The 22275-nt window shown below is 38.2% G+C and overlaps 1 protein-coding gene across 1 annotated transcript in view; it reads left to right on the plus strand.

Annotated features, from left to right (window-relative positions):
- The window catches only part of LOC122808344 (ADAMTS-like protein 2), a 1521014-nt gene that overhangs the window by 115478 nt on the left and 1383261 nt on the right, over positions 1 to 22275 (plus strand). The window contains exon 3 of the mRNA XM_044079311.1: positions 1072 to 1147. Coding sequence (XP_043935246.1) covers positions 1072 to 1147 — 76 coding nt within the window. The remainder of the gene's footprint in view (positions 1 to 1071; positions 1148 to 22275) is intronic.

Here is a 22275-nt window from a genome sequence, read left to right on the forward strand (position 1 = left end):
TTTTTCCCTCCCCTCAAAACAGGATAGAAAGAATTATGCACTCTTTAGATGTTCACAGACAACCTGGGTTTTATCTTAACAAGACCAGGTCAATTAGAAATTCAGGCCAACTTTTCATTTCCTTTCAGGACAAGAAGTTGGGTTTTCCTGTCTGCAAACAGACAGCTTCCAAATATTTCACATCTATCATCTCCTTTGCTATTCTTACCATGGTAGTTAGCATCCGGGCTTTGCTAATTCCCTCTCTTTGGTGCCTGTTTTAAAGGTCTAGACTACAGATCTATTTTAGAGGTTGCTACTTTGTCTTCTTTACATACCTTTACAAAGTTTTACAAGACTGATGCCTTTTTTAGAGCTACAGCTGGATTTGCCAGGTCCATCTTACAAGGAATTTTAGACCCAGCTCAAATCTTTATTCCTCCCACTTCAGACTTAGAAAGCTTTGGGACTCTTCCCACTCATTAGTAATACTGCAACAGTGATCACAGGAAGGACATAGTACAATTATGTAAGATCTTAACATAACAGATGTTTGACAGATTACTGTTGCAGTATTACATCCTACCCTTATTTTCCTGGGTACTTTTTTAGACTGAGATAACAGCCTTTGCTTCCTTCTTATTCTGGTTGACATGTACTTTTTTATTGGTTCCTTTCTTTTTGCCTTGCTGGCTTTTGGATTTGGGGCAAGAAAGTCCTGGGGTACTTCGTGCCCTTGCATCCCCTGTGTACCGCAATGTCTTGAAAAGCTTTGGTCATTCATCGGATGTATGGCATGAAAGGAAGACTCCTAGCCTTTGCTAACCTGGCTAAATATACATCTATATCACACTTGTTAACAATGCTGTTCAGTGATCAGTCAGACATCTACTGTTATTGTATGTTCTTATACAACTGTTCCATGACAATCACTATGTTCTGTTGTTTAGTGTTTTTTAACCATGTGTCAGGTGTTTACTCATTTCCTGGGGGGGGGGTCTAATCATCCATCAATATTAAGATATTCAAATGTTCTGCCATCATGAATTTAGCTGTACTTTTTTCAGTAAAATATTTCTTATTTATTTGCAGGCTTATTGCATCACAGAACATCAGTGTCAGCATTTGCACAGGGCCTTCCAAACACTACCAGCTATGCAACAAACAGGTAATATGCACCCATAACTGTGAATACTAGATGCTAAACTGTGTTTCATAATGTAGTGAGTCAGTAGAAAATAGTAAATATATGATGTTTCTTGGTAAATAGAGTAATATGCCCACCCTGGGTTTTTCTTAGTTATTAAAATGGGAATTCTGCACTTTGCCTTGTCATATTTTGTCCATACTTAAAATTCAGTGTATCCTTAAGTAAACACGTGTGTTGATCAAAATGCATTGTGTTGGCTAGGGATATTGTTGCCTGTTAACTTGCTTTGTGCATCTCTGCTGTGGAGGAGGTTCTAAACATTGATCCTGTCCATTGTCTCAGACCCTGGTCCTCTGATTGGTGAGACTTCTTGTGGATTTCTCCAGAATCAATGTCACTTCTGAAGACTGCCAAGGCTGCTATAAAAGACAATCCTTTCTCTTTGGTGGTGTTCTGGGCTTGTGTTTGATACTTTATCCTTGAGACTGGTGTTAGGGTGGATTTGGCCAAAACCTTTTCAATGCCAGTCTTGGTCTCAGTGGTTGTCATTATATTCAACTTTTTCCTTCCAGTTTTCGCCCAGCTTTGGTGTCAACCCTGCTGAACCCCGAACTTGATGTCTGGTTAAGGTCAAGTTTGGCCTTAGCTTTCTTTCACTTGTTCTTGTTCTTGATTGTTTCTTGATATTGGGCATTTTAAGTTAGACTTGGGAGCTGACTTCTTCAACTCCACTGTCAATTTTTATGCTATATGTGGTCAGGCTCTCACAATGAATTTGAGGCTGACGCTTCCTAAGATGAACCTTGCGAGTGACTATTCAGCCTTGATGTGGGATGCTTGGTACTGACATAGTGCCTTTTAAATACCTTCCTTTTAAGAAACACTACTTTTTTGTGTCAGTTTATTAAAATTTCATGGCTGTGACTTGACATTCAAATAAAAAACACACACACAGCGCCTTACTGGCATATGGATAGTAGTGTCATGCTATCCTCCCTTTGGTAGTCTATCAAAACGCAGAGCTCTTCCCATCACATGTCTGTGGGTGTGAAGGACCATTCGCCTGGCAGGAACAGGACTGCCCTTAAACCTCACAGATAGAACACTTCAGTTTTCTAGTGCCACAGCAAAAGAAGGGTCTCTTGGAAGATTGCTCTTCTACTCTGGTGTACTTCAGCTACTGAGCTCAGATGAGAAATCCTTTTGGATTTTTATTCTTTCATCTGCCTTTTTCTATCTGTGCTTGAAATGTGTATTCTGCTGATTTGCTTCTTTTATCTTGTGGAAAATTTCAGTGTACTTTGAGTTTTATTTCTCTTTCAGTGTATGAGTTGTACTGTTTACTTTAAGATGATTCTGAGTGTGATTTTAAACCCTTTTAATGCGTTTTGCTGCCATTGATGACTGTTTAACTGAGTTTCTGTAATAAGACTGTTTTTGTGCAGTTCTCATTGCCATGTGCTGCTAGAACTGTGAGTAATACATAACTGTTATTTCCATTGGTAAAAAGCTTCTTTTGAAAAATTTGACAGAAAAACTTGCTGTTCTCACACTTTTTCTTTGGGGCTATGATTGCTTGAGATAATTAATTAGATCTGCAGCACTTTAAGTGATTTTTTCACTAAAATCACAATTCAATGCCATTTTGTTTATTAAGACATTTTTGACAATAATTTTTCTTAAGATTATATTTAAATCCTTGTTTAAGGCTATTTTAGACTGTTTTTATTCATGTAGTGCTTAACTACCATTTTTTTTGTGTGGAAGTTTGTGCTGAGATGTATATATAGCTTACATGAGTTTGCTGCATTGTTACCTGCCTAGAAGAAAGTTTGTGTCAAAATATTGACAAACCACGATGCTATGCCAGAGATGGCTTTCATCTGTCTCCACTGGGCTTCAGGCTTCTAGCAAAGGCTGTTGCCTCCCCATAGTGCCTATTTAGGCAAGTCATGAGGACAAAATTACCAATGTGAAAAATTCTTCTAAACAAAATTTAAAGGTCATGCTGCTAAACGCCAGGAGTCTTAACATGACACTGCACTCATTGCAAGCAATCCTCACCCTGGAAGATGCTGACATTTGTGCAGTCACTGAAACTTGGTTCAAAGCTGCAGAGAGCACCCCAACCTTACCAGGTTACTCATCCTACCATACTTTCAGACCCATAATAGAGGGCTATAAAGTCAAAGGACCTGGAGTTTCAATATTTATCAAAGGCATGCACACCTCCAGGCTGGTCAAACAGGACAGCACAGGAGACACTCCAGGTGCAGTTAACTGTTGTAGAACATCTGTTCAAATCATAGCTAGCTACAAACCCCAACCATGACTCAGGATGCCAACTCTACCTATCTGGACTTACTTGAATCCATCAAGAGTCAATCCTCTACCCTGATCCTGGGCAAATTTAACTACCCAGCCATAGAGTAGAAGACCTATTCTAGCCCAGACATGAATGCCCAGTGATTTTTCAACTTCGTCAAAGCCAATGCATTGGATCAGCTGATTGACAACCTCATGAGAGGTGAAAATATCCTGGACCTAGTACTAACCAACAGGAGTAGCCACTGCAGCACCCCTACAGTATCATCCTCCTTGGTGAGATCCGACCATAAAGTGATCACTTTCAAAGTTGCCATCTCCCCTGACCCCCCACCCCCCTTGCCAGGGTCAAACAAAAATCTTTTCCAAAGTTGACTACAACTTCCTGAGAGCAGATATAAACAGCTTCACAGCCACTGTCCCTTCAGTTGCAACTAGTACTAATGTCCAAGTCTACACAAAAAAACTATATGAGCACCTACATAGCTGCACGGATGCAACAATACTTGACAGAACCAAATCATCTTCCTCAAGAAAGAGTAAACCTGTCTGGTGGACAGCAGCAATAAACAAACTCTATAATAAAAGGAAAAAATTGTTCCAGGACCGAGAAGGAACAGGTGCCAAGTTGGAAGCAATCTCTTCTTTGTCTGAGCAAGCAAATAAGGTCACTGGTGAAATCTTCTAAGGGTAACTTTGAGTCCAAATTGGCCACATCCACTAAGGACAGTCACAAGACCTTCTTCATATATGTCCGCAATCTCAAATGTAATACCCAAATCTGCTCTGAACTGGTGGTTAAGAACATCACATACACAAACGCCATAGATATAGCCAACCTGCTGGCAGACAGGTTCAGTGAAGACTTCACCTTCCTGTCCCCACATCAGTAAACCAGGACATCCCCAGCACATGCACCCTCCCCTCATTACCAGGGAGTAGGTCTTTGATGCCTTCTCAAATGCAAAAAATACAGCCTCCATGGGACCCGACAACATTCTTGGCTGCCTCCTACATGAACTCAGGCAAGAGGTCTCAGCACCATTAGGCCTCCTATTCAGCCAAAGCCTGAGCACTGGCTTCATCACAGCCAAATGGAGGACAGCCAGTGTCAAACCTCTACACAAAGGTGGAGAGTCCACAGACCCAAGCAATTATAGGCCCATCAGCCTAATTAGTCTGATCTGCAAGGCCATGGAACGTATTATCATGGATCTTATAAACAAGGACATTGGCAACCTCCAAACGCTTGACCTCACACAGTTTGTCTTTGTCAAAGGGAGATCATGCCTGTTAAACTTGGTCGACATCTTCGAAACAGTCACCAAAGCCATGGACAAGGGGAAGACAGTGCACACCATCTATCTTGACCTAGCCAAAGCCTTCAGCACTATTCCTCACTCGGGCATAATAGATAGAATCTCCTAGCTAGGCATCAACCTGTATGTATTATCTGTATTAGTCTATTACTTCAAAATTTAAATCATGAGACTATGTATAATTTCTGCTGTCCAAACCTTTGAATACTAACTGCACATTATATGTAATTATTTGTAATTATTTTTGTTAGTATATGTGTATGTAATGGAGTTTTTATCCCTGGGCCTCAGCTGAAAATGGACATATGTCCAGTCGGACTATCCCGGTCAACAAATGTAAAATAAAAATAAATAAATGTTACCAGATGGGTAGCTAACTGGCTCACTGATAGAACCCACTCAGTGAAAATAGGGGAAGTCACCTCTAGTAGTAGACCCATAACAAGCGGTGTACCCCAAGGATCGGTCTTGGGGCCTCTACTGTTTGGGGTATACCTTTCTGAGGTGCACGCCAAAACCAGTGGTCTGTGGCTGACCAAGTTTGCAGATGACTGCAATCTGGGTGCAGTCTTAAATTCCCCTAGTGATGTTAACATCCTCTAAGAGGGCCTTATCCAAACTAATGACTGGTGCTAGAAGCATGGCCTCAAACTGAATGCCAAGAAATGCATCATTATTCCCTTTAGTGAAAATGGCGCCCTCATTAATTATCACATTAATAACAATGTACTAAGCATGCAGTCAGCCATGAGGGACTTGGGCCTCCAGGTTGATACCAACCTGACATTTGACCACCACATTGCCTCTATTGTATGGAAGGCTTTTTACACAGCCCACCTCATAAATAAGGGTATTTCATCCAGGAACAAGGAGGACATAACATCCCTTTACTCCTCCCTTATCAGACCCATTACTGAGTACAATGCCCCTTTCGGCATGTACCTTGCCAAGCACATGCAGCAGCTGGAGAGACCACAGAGGTTTCTGACCAGGAAAATCCAGGGTCTCAAACACCTTTCCTATACAAATTGGGTAAATGCCCTGTCCCTCTTCTCAGTCTCATACAGACTGCTCAGATGTGACCTGTGTCTGGCATACAAGGCCATCTCAGACCCAGCCTTGATGGAGTTGCTGCATATCCGTAAGTCAAACTCCACTTGTGCAAGCCACATGCAAGGCCTCAACCTTTTCTGTGACAATAGTAGAACTTGCTGGCAGGATAGATTTGTGTCCTAAGACTCCCCCATCTGTGGAATAGACTCCCTGTCCATGTCAAGCAGAGTACCTCACTGGCCCTCTTTAATAGAAACCTGGACAGTTGGATGTGAAACAGAAAATACACCCCTGGGATCCCACCTGTGTCCCTGATGGATAGGGGAAACAGGTGCTGACTCTGTGGGAACATGGGCGGAATTCTTGGCTAGGCTTATAAGGGCCTCCGGGCCAATAGAGTAGTATCATCCTATTAACCTATGAACTTATGAACCAATATTTCTCAGGTGTCAAAACATGATTTAGTAAGTGCCTTAAAGGAGACTGATACTATTGCTGGAAATGCTAGAAATGCAGTTTTGTCAGTGATGATCAGGAGTTATGCTTGGTTGCACAGCCAGAACTTTTCTTGTGAGTTAAACAATGAGATTTTGTATTTTCTGCTTGAGTCTGACTGTGTGTTTAGTGCAGCAGCTAATCAGATCTTTAAACACGGGATGACAGAGGTAAACCCGTATATGGGGTGCCATAAATGTTTCATATTTCCAAATTTCCCTTTTTTACTAATGTTAATGTATCTTAGCAATGGGTGGTTAGATGCTGAATGTATATATTTCTGTTGCTCCTTTGTTGTGAAAAACAGTGGGATTTTGTTTTGAAATTTCAGGTTAGAAGATGTGGAGATTCTAATGTCAGACCCAGCTGGTCCTGAGTTCATGCCGTCTTTCAAGCCTTGTTTTTTAAACACATTTATTAAGTTATCATTTAACTCATTCACTCCAATGCAGCTCAGGAAGTCTGCACTGTAACTTCCATTGGGCCTTTTGACAAAATCAAATTATGTCCTCACATTTCAAGCAAATGTTCATATCTCATGAACCATAGGGGCTATGAAAGAAGTATAAATGGCAAACTTTTCAGCACAAACTATTTTTATAGTGGTAGTATTCTTATGTTCTAGGTCTTAAACCAAATTCTATAAGTCACAGTAAATACAGTCTGCAGGATTCAATATTGCCTACACTAAGTGTACACTGTTCTGTGTAAACAGACAACACAGACATAACTCACCATCTTCCTCCTAATTTTAGTTTTACTACTGATATTCTCGCAGCTTTAAATATTGACAGGGATTCATAACGGTTACCACAAAGTGTAGACTACATGTTCACTTAGTGTAATCTTTCTGAGCCACTAGAAAGGACAAAAAATGTGATAAGAATGTTATTGAATGCATATTGTGTGCAGTTAGTGTACACTTAGTGTAGGCTTTATTGAATCTGGCCCAGTAACTATTACATTTGTAACATTTTGTAAACAACGTACAATATCTCAGCAACCACTCAAGTTACACACATACAGTCAGCAGAATTTTGTTTACCTAGCCGAGAGCTTTTTTTATGAGGCCAAGGAGTTCTATATTTGTTACTTGGTCATTGAGATATTTAGAAAAACATGAAAATTATATCTTTATTTATTTTATATTTGATTACCGGGTTGGTCTGACTGGGCAACCAGGTGCCTGTTTTCAGCAGAGACCCGGGGAGAAAAGCTCCACATACATGATCATAAAAAATACAAAAGCTCCACATACATGATAAAAATACAAAAGTCAGAGATGAGTACAAATTAATAGAGTAAACAAACAATAGAGCAAACAATAGTATATCATGGCATAGTATGACGAGAAGTTACAGAAGTGTACAATATACAGAGTGTACAGTAGTAAAGCAGAAAATATAATATATTTGATTATAATGTATTTTATAACTTTATATCATAAAAACAATAGTTAATATCTGTTTACCTGAGCTAGACAGACATCAAATATTAATACAGTTGAGTTTGCCATTGTGTAAGCTTTAAGATGAAATGTTTTAAAACCTTCTACATAGCATGGTTTTGGAATTATTGATGCAAATATGAATAATATTTGACACCTAGAGGCATCAGTAGGAGTTAACTGCAGATGCACTTGGAGGCATTACTCAGATGTAATGAGTTAAGACATGGATGCACATACATTAACATGAAAGAAACTAAACCATATTAATATTTTTCATGCATTATACATTTCATGTTTTCTTTCTTTCTTTATAACAACTTTCATTCTGTCAAACATTACATAAATTGCTCAAATCCTACCTTGGTGCATTATGGGTAAGAGAGAAGCTTGAGAGTTTTTTGGTGGCCATGAGTTAAAGTAATGGCTGAGTTAAATCCCAAGGACTGGATCCAAACCCAACAGTTGATGAAGAATAAAAATGGACAACACAGATGGAACGTTATGGTGAGTACATAACTCAGATGTAATGAGTTAAGACATGGATGCACATACATTAACATGAAAGAAAATAAACCATATTAATATTTTTCATGCATTATACATTTCATGTTTTCTTTCTTTTTTTATAACAACTTTCATTCTGTCAAACATTACATAAATTGCTCAAATCCTACCTTGGTCCATTATGGGTAAGAGAGGAGCTTGAGAGTTTTTTGGTGGCCATGAGTTAAAGTAATGGCTGAGTTAAATCCCATGGACTGGATCCAAACCCAACAGTTGATGAAGAATAAAAATGGACAACACAGCTGGAACGTTATGGTGAGTACATAACCTCTTTTTAGTTATTGTATAATAACTTTTCCTATAGTTGATAAAAATATACCTGACCCGTATATAAATCTAAATGCAGCTAAAAACATTTTCACTGCTTGTATCTTGGTATCCATATCCATAGACAAGAACCTCAAGCTTCTCAGTTTTTGTATTATCTTTTGTTTTGTCTCTCCCCACACATCTCTAGCTGTCATAACAGAATTCTTTCTAATTTCCAAAAACTCTCTGTAATACATCCATAGGATGCCTGGTCATGTCATAGGTTCTCTAAGCTTGACAACAACTCTTTTTTTAATTTCTGCTGTCTGTGTTGTGCTAAAAGTTTTTGTGCTCTGGCGTTATCAAAGATAGTTGTTTAACGCCAATCTTTTTAAACTCATGCATATTATTCAAATACTCCCTTATTTTCCCATTAACACTCTGCAGTTGTTTCTTAGCTGCATAACAGAATAATTTTTAATCCATACACCTAAATACTTCATTTTATCATGTCCCAATAAATATAGGTATTGGTGGACCAATTCATGTGTGGGCACATAATTTACCGTTAAAGCCTTTGTTTCATCATCATAAATTTTATATCCCGAAAAGATTTGAAGCTGACTCAAAATGTTCCACAGCACCAACATATCCTTTTTGGGATTTATCAATTGCTACATAATACCATCTATAAACAAAGTCAAAATTTCTTGAGTACTATTGTGAATTATATCCTTGAATTTGTGAGTCCTTCTTTCTTTGCCAGTGGCTACAAATATAAAGCAGATAACAAATGGGAACGAGGATACCTCTTCCTCATTCCTCTGTTCAAACAAAGCTTATCAGGCAGGAACCCACTTATCTAAATTCATATAAACTCCTAATTAACCTTATTATTGTACCAGGGAATGCAAATGCCTCCATTGCACTACTCTTAAAATCCCAGCTTACTCTGTTGAATGCTTTCTCCATATCAAGACCCACCAACAACAGCAGTATTTTCTTATAGTCTACTTCTTTCTGAATCATCATTGCTCTATTAATGTTTTAAAATGTTTGCCTCCGCTCCACAAAACCTATTTGAACTATATCTATCAATTTTGGCAACAACTTTGCCATTCTTTTAGCTGAAATAGACATTGACACTTTAGAAGCATGGTTTAAATTTAAAATGGGTTTAAATGAACTAGGGACTGACAGGTCTTTACCTTCTGGGTAGTACAGTCACCACAGCTTGCTTTACAGATGCTGGTGCCTCCCCTTCTTTTAAAATAATACTAAACAAAACCTTCCAAATCTTTATCAGTTTCTTCTGTCATAACTTCCAAACTTCTACAGGTATACCATCTGCTACTAGAGACTTCCCTTTAGCTTGATTGTATGCCACAATGTTTATCTCATCTCATCTCCTCATATCTTAACTATTAGTTTCTAAGCCTCATCTTCTCTATCCATGGCATAATTTAGTCTTTCATAAATATTGCCATTTGTGCTTTTTCTTGGTTTCCACATTATCTGCTTTAATATAAATTTTCATAAAATTTCTGAACTGTCTCTAATACATCTATAGGATGTCTGGCTCATATGATAGGCTCCCTAAGTTTGATGACAACCCTTTATAATTTCTGTTGCCTATGTCATTGTGCTAAATGTTTTTGTGCTCTAGAGATATCAAAAAAAATGTTGCTTAGCAGCAATCTTACTGAACTCCAAATATTCCTTATTTTCCTTTAACACTTTGCAGTTGCTCTTCTTCTTGTTCTGTGTGATTTGTCTTATTCTGCAGTATTTTAACCTTTGTCAGTTCCTCTAAATAATTCCTATTTCTTCATAACTATATCTCTTTCTCTTTTCTGTCTATCCTAATTTAAACTCCATTTTCATTTTATCCCACTCACTAATCATCCCTTCTGAAGAAATTTCCATCTTTCCTAATAACTCTTGAATAAGTTCCACTACCCATTCCTTAAATTCTCTTTTTAACAAGTAGATAAGTAAATGCCAATGTCTCATTTTTACTTCATTATCCCCTATTTTATCTTAGTTTTTATTGGTGCATGACCTGAAATAGTTATTGGATGTGTGTCTAAGCTTTCAATTAAATGCACATACTCTTATGAAATATAATTTCTATCCAGTCTAACCCAGTTATTATACCTTGGGACTTAACTTGTAAATTCTGCCTGGGTTTCTACTATTGAATTCACATCATACATACCAAATATTTTCATAAATTTCTTCAGAAATCTACCTTCTTTTGTTACATTTCCCTTCAAGTTCCCTCTGCTATAGCCTCAACATTGCAAAGCAAATTCCAGTCCCCACCTACAAATAATATTCCCTGCTGCAAGTTGATTATTTCTCCCCAAATTTTCCTAATCTCTATAATATCATTATTTTGGTGAGATATAAAATACATGCCAGCATAATTGCCCTCCCTTGTCTGTAGCTCCTTACTACCACAAACCCACCATTATTGTCTTTTTTCCTCTTCTGTCACTATTGGTGCCCCTCCAGCAATCATTATTATTATTATTCCTCTTTCCTTTGTCCCTGATATTCTGCTGAATATCCATCCTGACATCCCTTTTTTGTCAAATTCACATGCTCATTTCTAAATTAATCTGTTACTGCATCATTTCTATTTGCACCCTACATGTCTTAAAATAATTCAGCAATCTACCCTTTTTGTCTATACCTGTAAGCCCTCTTACGTGTAAAGATAATATGGACAGAGAAGCCATTATGATAGGAAGCTATTGCTCCCACCTACTATATATTACAGTTCTTTTGAATGTGTATTTTCAAATTTTGTCTTGCATGCAACACTGTTTGACTGGCTGATCTTTTATATGGTTCTTTCTTTTCATCTCCATTTAACCTATGTCACATTTTTAAGATTTTCTACATGAATGAAAACCCTCAAACAGAAAACTAAGTACATTTTCAGAACCCCCCATCCCCTATTAACTTAGAACAATCACACAAAACAATGTATATTTACAAAAAAATGAAATGTATCTGTCCTTATAGCATTTTTCTTAATTAAATGACTGATCCCACAAACATTACCAAATCTAAAATGAAGGTTATTCATGATAAAGAGCATGTTACAGCCTGCATTTCCACTTATGCTGATTACTGTCTGTAGTTTTATTTTCTCTGTTCCCTCTGAGATCTGAAAAAGCTTGCATACCTTCAGAAAACATTAACGTTTATCCCTAACATACAGTGCTTTAAATAAAACTAAATAAAAGTAAAATGTGCACTGTTCTACTAAACCCATTAAAGTATTATGGCAGCAGGGAAGGCTACTGTTTAGTATTCACTTCCCCCAATTTTAAACTTATTTATATTTAGTTGAACTGCTTACTACTGTACCTCTAAATTTTGTATTTCTCCCAGCAAAGAGTGCTCAAAACTCTCAAGATTAATTGCTTGAACTTGTAAACAGCTCCTCTTCAAGTAAAAATAGCCAACAGTAAGGGAAAAAAGCAGCTAACAACTTTGTAAATGTTGCACGGAATCTTTCTATATTTCACTCAGAACACAATGTACAAACTTCTGGTCAACTGCCTTCAGCAGCAGACTAAATATCTCCCACTGAAAGTGTTTGCTAATGAATCAAATCAAGCTAATAACTTTGCAGATTCAAGAAACAGCATTTTACACCCCTTTCATCCTATTGTCTTATTTTTCAAGCCTATTTGCTTAAACAAAAAGTGCCAATTGTTCAAACCAAGAACATCAATCTAGGCATTCACCCATTGTAAAAACACTTGAAATTATCATCTTAATTCTACATATTTTATAATCAGTACACTTATATATCTGAACTCTCAACCCAGCAATTCAATATCACATTATATTACCTTAAATGTGCCTTTATCCAGCCTTCATTATCTTGTTACAGTGTAAATCATAAATACCTTATAACTAAGAAAAAGTAAAATTTTTATCATCTTTACCATATGTAGCAGTCACTGAAAGGACGTCCCCATCCACATCTAAAATATCCATGACTTCACACTATGCAAAATTGCTGTACTATCTAACATTCAATTTACATCAGGAAATGTTTTGCATAAACATTAGGAAAACAAATTGTGTTTTACTTAGTTTTCTTTTTGGTGTCCTTCTAAACATTAATGACTTCAGTGGGTTATATACTTTATTATCCACCCACAAGTTTAAATTCCAGTCTTTCCTCAGTCACTGTATTTCACAAATATGATTGATTATTTATAGTCTCCCATTTATTCATTAATTTCAGTGTTGCAGGTCTTCTTCTAGATCTTCATCTTCTATCACAACACTCATATTTAAGTCCAATGCACCTTCTATGATTCTTCTAGCCAGCTCCTCTGCTTTTTTCTGTCTCTCAAACATTTTCCTTTGGAACACTGGAAAAGGTCTCACTGGCAAATTGTCTCTAAGAGCTTTGCTTAAGAGGAATGAGAAGCGCAATCTCCTTCTGCTTGCTAGCTCACTCGTTGTTGAATAAACTTTTGTTATTATTTCTTCCTTAGCCTGTTCTGCATCAAAAATGTATTTGATCCCACAAAAAGAAAATATTCTGAAAACAGCTGGGTACAGCAGTTTGAATCTCACATCTGCCCTTCGACATTCCTTGATTGCCGGGATAACTTTTGCAACTCTTCTGCCTGGTGTAAAGTGAATAATCATTTTCCAAAACAATCTATTGTCTGTAATTTTAATACTTTTCCTTTCTGATAGTCTTTTGTCTGGATCAGCTCTTTCTGCTGGAATGATTGCATCTTTACTAATACACATCTTGGCTGCTTTCTCATTGCTGGATTTAGATCATACACATGATGTGCTCTCTCAGTTAACAAATCTTGTTGTGGAACACCAGTCTATGTGCTTATTTGTACTTTTATTAAAGTAATACAGTTTGTGCCTTCCATTTTCTCTGCGGGTACTGTCGTCTAATTCTATTATTTTTTGAAACAGCTATTCTTGAGAAGCTTCATGTTCAGTGGCTCATCTGAATAGCTAGTTAAAGCTTCTTTTATTTTCCCTGACTTTTGTGACTTGTGTTGATATATTCCTTCAGTGTTTCATTTATTTTAAACTTCTGTGATAGGATTTAATTTATTTGTTTTCTTCTAAATTACTGGAAACAATATCATGTACCAAAGCTGAAATTTGAACTCTTTTTTGCTGAACAGCTGCAGGATTCTCCCCAGTAAAAATTTTCTCTTCTGTTTTTCTGGTTGATTTCATCTCAGGTTTTCCAAATTTCATCTTTGCTGGCATCCAGGCTGTGTAACTAATATGATATAACTGAATTTTACCCAAACAGACAATTACACTAGCCCTTGTTTAACAGTTTTTCTTTTATATCTGGGTGAGATAAAATCAACCTGTTATCAGTATGTAGCCATTTTGAAAGTCCTCTTAATAGGTTTCTTTGAGGAAGTTCTCCAGTATAGGAAGCTTTTAAGAGTTTGTGTTTGTAACTAACACTTCACCTTCCACCCTATGTTTCAGTAGGGTATGGGAAGATATTGAAGCTATAATCATTTATTGTTCTCCTATCTAAGTGTTGACAGGTGGTGAAATAACAGTTTCATTGTGTGGCTACCACCATGGTGCTTGATGATAGCTGATACCTTGGCCTTACTCCTCTTCGTACTCCAAAAAATGCTGACTGGTACTGTTTGTGTAGCCTTTAATTGCTCTTTCAGTAGTATGACCTGTGGAATAGAATGGAGGGACTGTAAATTTCTTACCTCTTCATCCTCAAATTTATGTTCGCCAGGTTTGATAGCTAGGAAGAAACCTTACCATACTATATGCATTCATTCCCAAATTTCCATTTTTTATTATCACATATGTTCCTGAAATTTTGTCTTCCTGGGAACTATACCAGTCTATTAATTTCTTTCCTTCATTTGTTCCAGTGTTAGCCACCAGCAATTAAAACAAAACCATGTTGTCTCTCCCACACATAGAGTCATCTAGCCATAGTCACCCTCCACTGTTGTCACACACTTATGAATCTCCTACATTATTATAAGTCAAACAGCACCAGAAATATAAGATCTAGGGACTTGAGTTTTATCTGTGACTTAAACAGAATATGCTGGAGAGACAGATATGTGTCCTAGAGATTGCCTTTCTTATGGAACAGGTTTCCCATCCCTGTGATGCTGAGTTCGTCTTTTATCCAGTTTAAGCACAATGTAGACCAGTGGATGGGAAATAGGAAATTTACACCAGGCCTGGCACCCATGTCCCTTATGGACAGAGGTAGCTTATAAATTCCTGGCCCTCAATTTCCTATTTTGATACAGGACATCATTATTCTTTTAGGAAAACTTGGCTAGACTTAGAAAGGACCCCTGGATCATTAGCCTAGTAACAATCTATGAATCTATAAAAGTAATCAGCATTCTGACATCTTCCCTTCCTGATGGGTCAAACCACCCCTCCAGGAGGCAGTATTATCCCTTCTGTACATGGAGTCAAATAGCCACACTTCACTGCTGCCTAAGAGTGGTCCACATTATCTCAGCTTCCTTTCCTGCTGTGTGTAATCATGGCACCCAGGAAGCAGTGGGCAAAACAGTTACACAGGTAGCCCACTAGAATTTATCTGTTTGCAGGTCTTAAACTTTCTAGGGTATTCTTCCCACTGACAAAGTTTCTCATTCTCTGATGATATAGTTAGCTCATCCCCTGAACCATTATTGTTGCACTGCATGTCTGCTGTTAGGCAGTTCAGACCAGAGGAGGATACTTACTGCATAATGTAGGGATGCTATCTGTTGCTATTTAACTGCTTGAAAAGGGTGAATTTGGTTATTATCCCTGAGGATTGTTTAAGCTGTACATTCTTTGTGTAGAGAATCTCAATAAAGTTTTTTGAATCAAGCAACTTGCATATGTTTGTGTGCCCACACCCATATCACTGCAGAGAAATCAGGTTATTCCATTCAGGACCATACTTAAAAAAAAAAAAAACAGATTTATGTCAGCATATGCCATTTTAAGGGCTGGAATTCCTCTCATTCTATATATTTTTCTCAGTCTCAGTTTTATTAACTTTAATACTGTTGCCCATTTGGGTGGTGCTTCAAACTTAGGACTTGAGTTTCTTTAACAGAGTTATAATAACATTTCTATTTGTAAGTGGGACCTGCTTCCGATTATCTTTTTTCTAGTCCCCATTCCACATCCACCTGTTTACGTGGTGGCCTTAATCAGGGAATATGGTTCCAATGTATTCCTTGCAATCATGCAATTAAAACCAATGCAAGCATTCCTCATACCTCCAGTCTGAATCTGAAGGTAGTTCTTATCACAACAGGCTGTCCTGCCTCGCCTGCCCAGACAGAAGTCTTTATCACAGATTGTGTCTCTTTTATATTTCTTATATCATATACTAATCTTCTATTACAGCCTGTGCAGAGATTTGCATGAAGCACATGTCTGCATACATGTCTGATGACCTTATTGCACATATATCTGCTGACCTCATCAGATCCAAACATAGTGAAACTTTTAAACAGGAGGTGAAAAGTCTAAAATGATAGCTTTGCTAAGTTTAGCAGAAGCATTTCTGTTCAAGCCTGAACAGAAATCAAACCAGAAGTAGACAAAAATCAGATAGCAACTGCTTGTGCTAAAAAAATGAAAGAATATAAGGAGAAAGATCAGATGAAAAGGAAAGAGATGTAAAAAATCCATAAATATGAGCAACCTTTTGTTGACCAAAATTTGACACAGGAATGGTTAAGGAGAAGATTAATAATGGCTGACCATTGACCACCTTCATTTGCAAAATCCATGGAAAAGGTGGGAGAAATAGACAAATGCAGGTTCAAGAAAAAAAATACCTGGAAACAGTCACACCTCTTGTTGCTGGGTGTGATATACTCATGGACATGGCATGTATACTGAAAGGCACAGTAATTTGGCACAATTGCTGCAGTGGAGATAGTGCAAATACTACAATATAGAAGTAGCTGAGAAACATTGGAAACATGAATTACAAAGTATTATAGAGAATTATGAAGTATGTATCACATGGGATCATCAGTTGCCAACAGCTCAAAAATAGATGTGAGAAAACTAGCCATAGCAGTCTTTGAAAAAAAAAGACAAAAATATCATTGGTCACTGAAATTACTGCACCCAGTGATTACAGTGTATTATGTACAGACAGACGGTGGTGCAGCGGTTAGCTTTGTCGCCTCACAGCAAGAGGTTCTCCGGTTCGATCCTTGGCTGGGGTGCCTTCTGTGTGGAGTCTGCAGGTCCTCCCTGTGGTCGAGTGGGTTTTCTCCAGGTGCTCCGGTTTCCTCCCACATCCCAAAGACATGCTGTAGGTGGATTGGACACTCTAACTTGGCCCTAGGTGTGAGTGCGTGTGTGTGTGTTTGTGCCTTCTGTGGAAGGTTGGGCACCGGACTGGCAACTTGACACCATAAAAACTCCACTGCCAATCATGAGCAGACAAGTGATCAGCTGTGGCAACCCCTAACTGGGAAAAAGCCAAAAGAAGAAGAATGTACAAACAGACAGAAAGTCATAGAATATCAAGATTTAGTAGCAGAAATGATGGCAATGTGGAAGAAAAATACCCAGGCAGTTCTAATAGAAGTAGGATTAACAGGTCTAATAGAAAAGAATTTTCAGTCATGCTCTAGGGTCGCCACCTTTTCAAATGGCCAAAGTGGGACATTTTTGGTACAAACATCAGATTTTACAGGCCAACACATACCCACGGTCAGTACAAAGGTTAGAACTTAACTTTTTTGCCTAAATAAAAGCTTATTCTTGTAGCATTTTAGTTGCTTATTCTGTTTCTTATAACATTTAGGTATTTTAGATACAGAATAACTGTTTTATGCACCTATTACATAAAATATAGGAAATAATTTTGTCCTAAAATCTCAGGACATTTACCATTTTTACAATGTTTTGTCAGGACACAACTGCCCAAAGAGGGACTGTCCCTCGCAAAGTGGGACAGGTGGTAACCCTAGTCATGCTCAGATATGTTACCAGTACTTGTAAACCCATATGAATTACAGAAAGAAGGAATTCTGGACACATTGTTGGTGCTGAGAAGAGCACTCTTGGCTAACATCAAAGACAGAAACAATACTAATTTCATGAACTCTAATCATACACTGACTTAGGAATGAGGTCCAGTCACCATCATGGTATTAGAAACCCAAAAGTCTTGGAGAAATTAAAACAGAGAGGGAAATGCTGCAGATATGTCCCTGGTAGTATTTATATGCGCATCCTGAATAGACACCAGCCTTGTTAATAATAGGAAAAGACATGCTCTCCCTTAAGAGTGAACCTGCAAGCCATCCTAAGAACTGTAAACAAATAACTTGACTTCCAACAACATATAAATTATATACTGGATTTGATGCAAAATTGAGTTTATAGTCACTTGCAGAATCATAAAATGATGACAACAAAACAAAAAGGTAACAAAAAGTCATATGGAAAAAAGATCATCTACCATTAAACAAAGCCATATTAGAGAGCTGTAAAAAGGGGCAGAATGCAAGTATGGTATGGATGGGTTACAAAAAAAAAATAAATAAAAAAATATTCGTGAAATGCTTACAGATGCATAAGATACACCATGCATTGATCAATAACATAGCAGTGACTTGGAAATATTGGCAAACTGCTTTACAATTGAGTCACAATAAAGAACAAATTATTACCACGTTCTAAAAATCCAAAGGGGGATATTCCAGGGTGATTCTTTTTCACCACTTCTGTTTTGCTTGTGCTCTATTTAACCAATACATTTTCTACTTTCCTTCTTGCTAGTTTTCTTTAGCAGAGAAGAACATTTCTTATGCTGTTGATCCTTATAGTTAGCTGTTCCCCTGAACCATAATTGTTGCATTGTATGTCTGCTCTTAGGTAATTCACATCAGAACAGAATGCTTTCTACATAATATGGATGCATTTAATTAACCCAATAATCTGTTTATTTAACAGACTACACTATGGTTACTGTTTGTTTGTCTTCCGGCTTTTCCCGGTTAGGGGTCGCCACAGCGGAACTCCGGTCTGCTAATGATTGGCAGTAGATTTTTACGTGCAGGCTTTCCGGGCCTAACGCACAACCTTCAATGAAGGAATGCCCATTCACGCATGTCACCACACAGAAGACACTCTAATTGAGAATCAACGGGCAACGTCTAAATGTGAGGCGACAACGCTACCGCAGCACCACCACCGTTAACTTTCAAAAAACATGTGCAGAGATAACTCATCTACTTTTTGTGGATGTTTTAAAATTGTATATCATATGAGACAGGCACCTGAAAGCATGGCTACAAATGTTTAAAACTTTATTAGATGATGTAAAAATCACATTTTGGTCTTGGTAAGTGCAAAAGCAACATTTGTAACAAGAGAGCTGAAACACCAAGAAAACATCAACCTGTGAAATCGGATATAAAAGAACTTGAACAAGAGTGTGTGAATAAATATTTGTGACTAGATGAAGAGTCAGCAATAAAACAAAAATAAGAGCAATGGTTAGCTTAGTAAGGAATACTTTAGAAGGCTAAAGCTAATTTTGAAAATTGGATAAAAAAATCAAAATGACAAACCACTGCCAGAGCACACACGAGTCTGTAATAGTAAGCTCTTTCGTTCTTTATTAAAAACAAGTTGGACTATTCTTTAAAAAATTAAATACAATAAATTAATTGACCATATGACAAATTCAACCAATGACCATTTAAGACTACTTAAACAATTACAACGTATGTGCCATAAGGAAACACTTAATATTGATAGACTTGTTTAGACCCGGAGCCCTATCAGCTCAAAGTCTAATTTGCCAAATCGATTCCTGGTACTCCAATAATATTTTAATATCCCCATTGAATAAACTGTCTTGAACTTGATCTATTACTGTAAAAGTGAATTTCTTAAATGTACAATTGACAGTATGTTTAGCTAAAGCATTACTAAAATCATTCTTCTTGATAGCCAATAAGTGTTCATAAACCCGTCTTTTTTAGCATCTAATGGTTTTCCCAATGTAAAGTGAATCCCATGAATCACATCAGGCTACACAGATAATAAACTTAGACTCACAATCAGATCTAAATGAAGGGTTAATGACCATATTGCAGTGATTGAAAATCAAAATGGACATATTACTCATGAAACGGCACTGTTTACATCTACCACAGCTGAAATTTCCAGCCATGGCACTCCAAATAGTACATTGTTTCCCTGTCATCTCTTGTTCTAAAGTTGCTTTGAAGTTATATGATTTCTTAAATGTAAACAATGGTCTGCTCCCAAGAATAGTTTTTAGATCAACATTACTAAAAATAACTTTCCAATTATTTAAAATAATATCTTTAATAAACCACATTTCATTAGAAATAGGAAAAGGGAAGGCAGACACAAAATCATCTGATTGGCCAAACCTTGATGTTCATCGTGTTTCACTGTTGCAGTCATGACTGTAGGGTTCTTCCCTGCCGGCAGGCAGTCCCCGGTTGGCCAGAATCCCAAAGTCTGGGTCCGGCGTCGGCTGTTCAACCATGCTCCCTGACGTCAGAGCGCCAGGAGTACAAAGCTGACAGCCAACGCCATGTTCTTCAGTCTTTCTTGCCGTGCGGTGATAGCAGTTCGCAAGTGCCGGTCGGCTGACTCCTGACAATCTTTTCTGAACAAACTTCAGTCCGAAGACTTTCTTCTCCTACTCAAAGCTAAGCACCCCTTTGGGGAAACTTTTTTCATGCTCCAGTCCGATGTCAGGAAAAGGTAATAATTGTATTTCATGTGGGAAGCAAATACCTCATAAGGATTTTCATTCTTACTGTATTCCTTGCTTAGGCCCTGACCACGACGTAGCTAGTTTTCGGTTTTGTGCTAGATTCAATCAACGTACAATTAAACAAAGGTATGATTTTGCATTTCATTACTTCGGTAGGCGTTTTAATTACAAAATGTCGTCGGATACGGTTCTGGCTACCGGAGTTCACAAACGACGCTAGGATAAGGACAGGCCTCCGAGGTCCAAATCTGACGATATCGCACAAGCAGAGCCAGCTTCAGGTTTGGCCGTTGTCAGTGAGGCACTTTTGCAGCCCCTGTCGTCGGCCATTTCGGAACCGATGGCCGAAACGGACTCCCACGAGGAGCCAACTAGGCCTTTGAATATTTCTATTGCAGGACCTTCGGACAATGCTCCTTTGGATGGGTCCGGAGCCGCTGTGCAGGTACCGGCTTCCGAAGGGGTTTTCAGGCCTACTCAGCTTCTAATAAAGGCAAAGCCAAAGACAAAGGCAAAGACTCTTTCCAAATCAAAGACTGCAACACAGGCCTCTTCTGATCCGGCTCCCAAGTCACAGAAACAGTTACTTAAGATGGCGGAGGATTTACTTACTATGATTAGGGGTTCACATCCCCCTCCAGATAAAAGGCCAAGGCAGGAAGTTTATTATGACTCCTCTGATCAGGCTTCTGTTTCTTCAGTTTCTTCTTCTGACCAGGAATATTCTTTCCCTCCTTATGAGGATTCTGATGCTGAGGAATCCATTCCTTCAGCTTCTCCCCCTGAGGATTTCTCTTTTGGGGAAACTTTGCATTAAATGAGGGAACATTTCCACTGGGAAGGACAGGAGTATTCGGAATCTAAGAAAAGACTAAGGGATTTTCTTCTTCTTCCCCAACATAGACCCCTGGCTATTCCTCCTATTTTGGATATTGTGGATGATGCTTTTTCAGAGGCTAACTTAACCCCTGACTCTTTTCCTCCTACTCCTGTTAAGCCTGACAGATATTACAGGGTTCCTGATTCCCACCAGTTTTTATACAAGAACCGTACTGCTGACCCTGAAACCATTTCTCAGGGTCCTAAGGGAGTTAAGGCCGCTTCTGCTAAAAAACCCATTCCCACTGAGAAGGATTCTAGATCTTTAGAAAGATGGGGCAAAAAAGTGTACACTTCTGCTACTTTATCTATTAGGGCTTTAAACTGTCAGTTTCATATGCTGAAATACCAGCAATTTCTCTTGTCTGTTTTAAAACAAAAGCTTACTTCCATTTCCGCCTGTACAGATGATAAGGAATTACATGACTTAATGCATGCCACTGAACAAGTTGGGAAGCATGGTTTACACTGTGGATTTGATGCCTTGGAGGCTTCTTGTAGGGCTGCTGCCTCTGGCACAGTAATTAGAAGGCATGCATGGTTAAAGGAACAAAATTTGCCAGAACAAGTGAAAGCTAAATTATTGGATGCTCCTGTTCAGCATAATGTTTTGTTTGGATCTAAAGCTGAAGAGGTGATTAAAAAGATGGAGGACAAGGCGAAATCCATGCAAACAGTTAAAGATTTCTTACAAGTACAGCCACCCAGATTTAGCAGGAATTGGCCTACGAAAAATTAGTCCTTTCCCAATTCAGTCAGGCCTCAGAGGGGTAGATACAGACGCTCCCAAGGAAGGCCTCAAACACAAGCCTCTTATAGACCAAGACAGTGGACTGCTTCCACCCCTAGGGGAGGAGAGGACAGGTCGCAAACTCATAGGAAACAGACTCAATGACTCCCTCTGTTGGGCTGCAGGAACTTCTTGCATGGAAGCCCCTCTCGGAGAAAAACTTTCTCTTTTTCACCGAAATTGGACTCATATAACCCAAGACAAGTGGGT

Source organism: Protopterus annectens, chromosome 8.part0 (genome assembly GCF_019279795.1).
Source record: "Protopterus annectens isolate FY-2018-M chromosome 8.part0, PAN1.0, whole genome shotgun sequence".
Taxonomy (NCBI): domain Eukaryota; kingdom Metazoa; phylum Chordata; order Ceratodontiformes; family Protopteridae; genus Protopterus; species Protopterus annectens.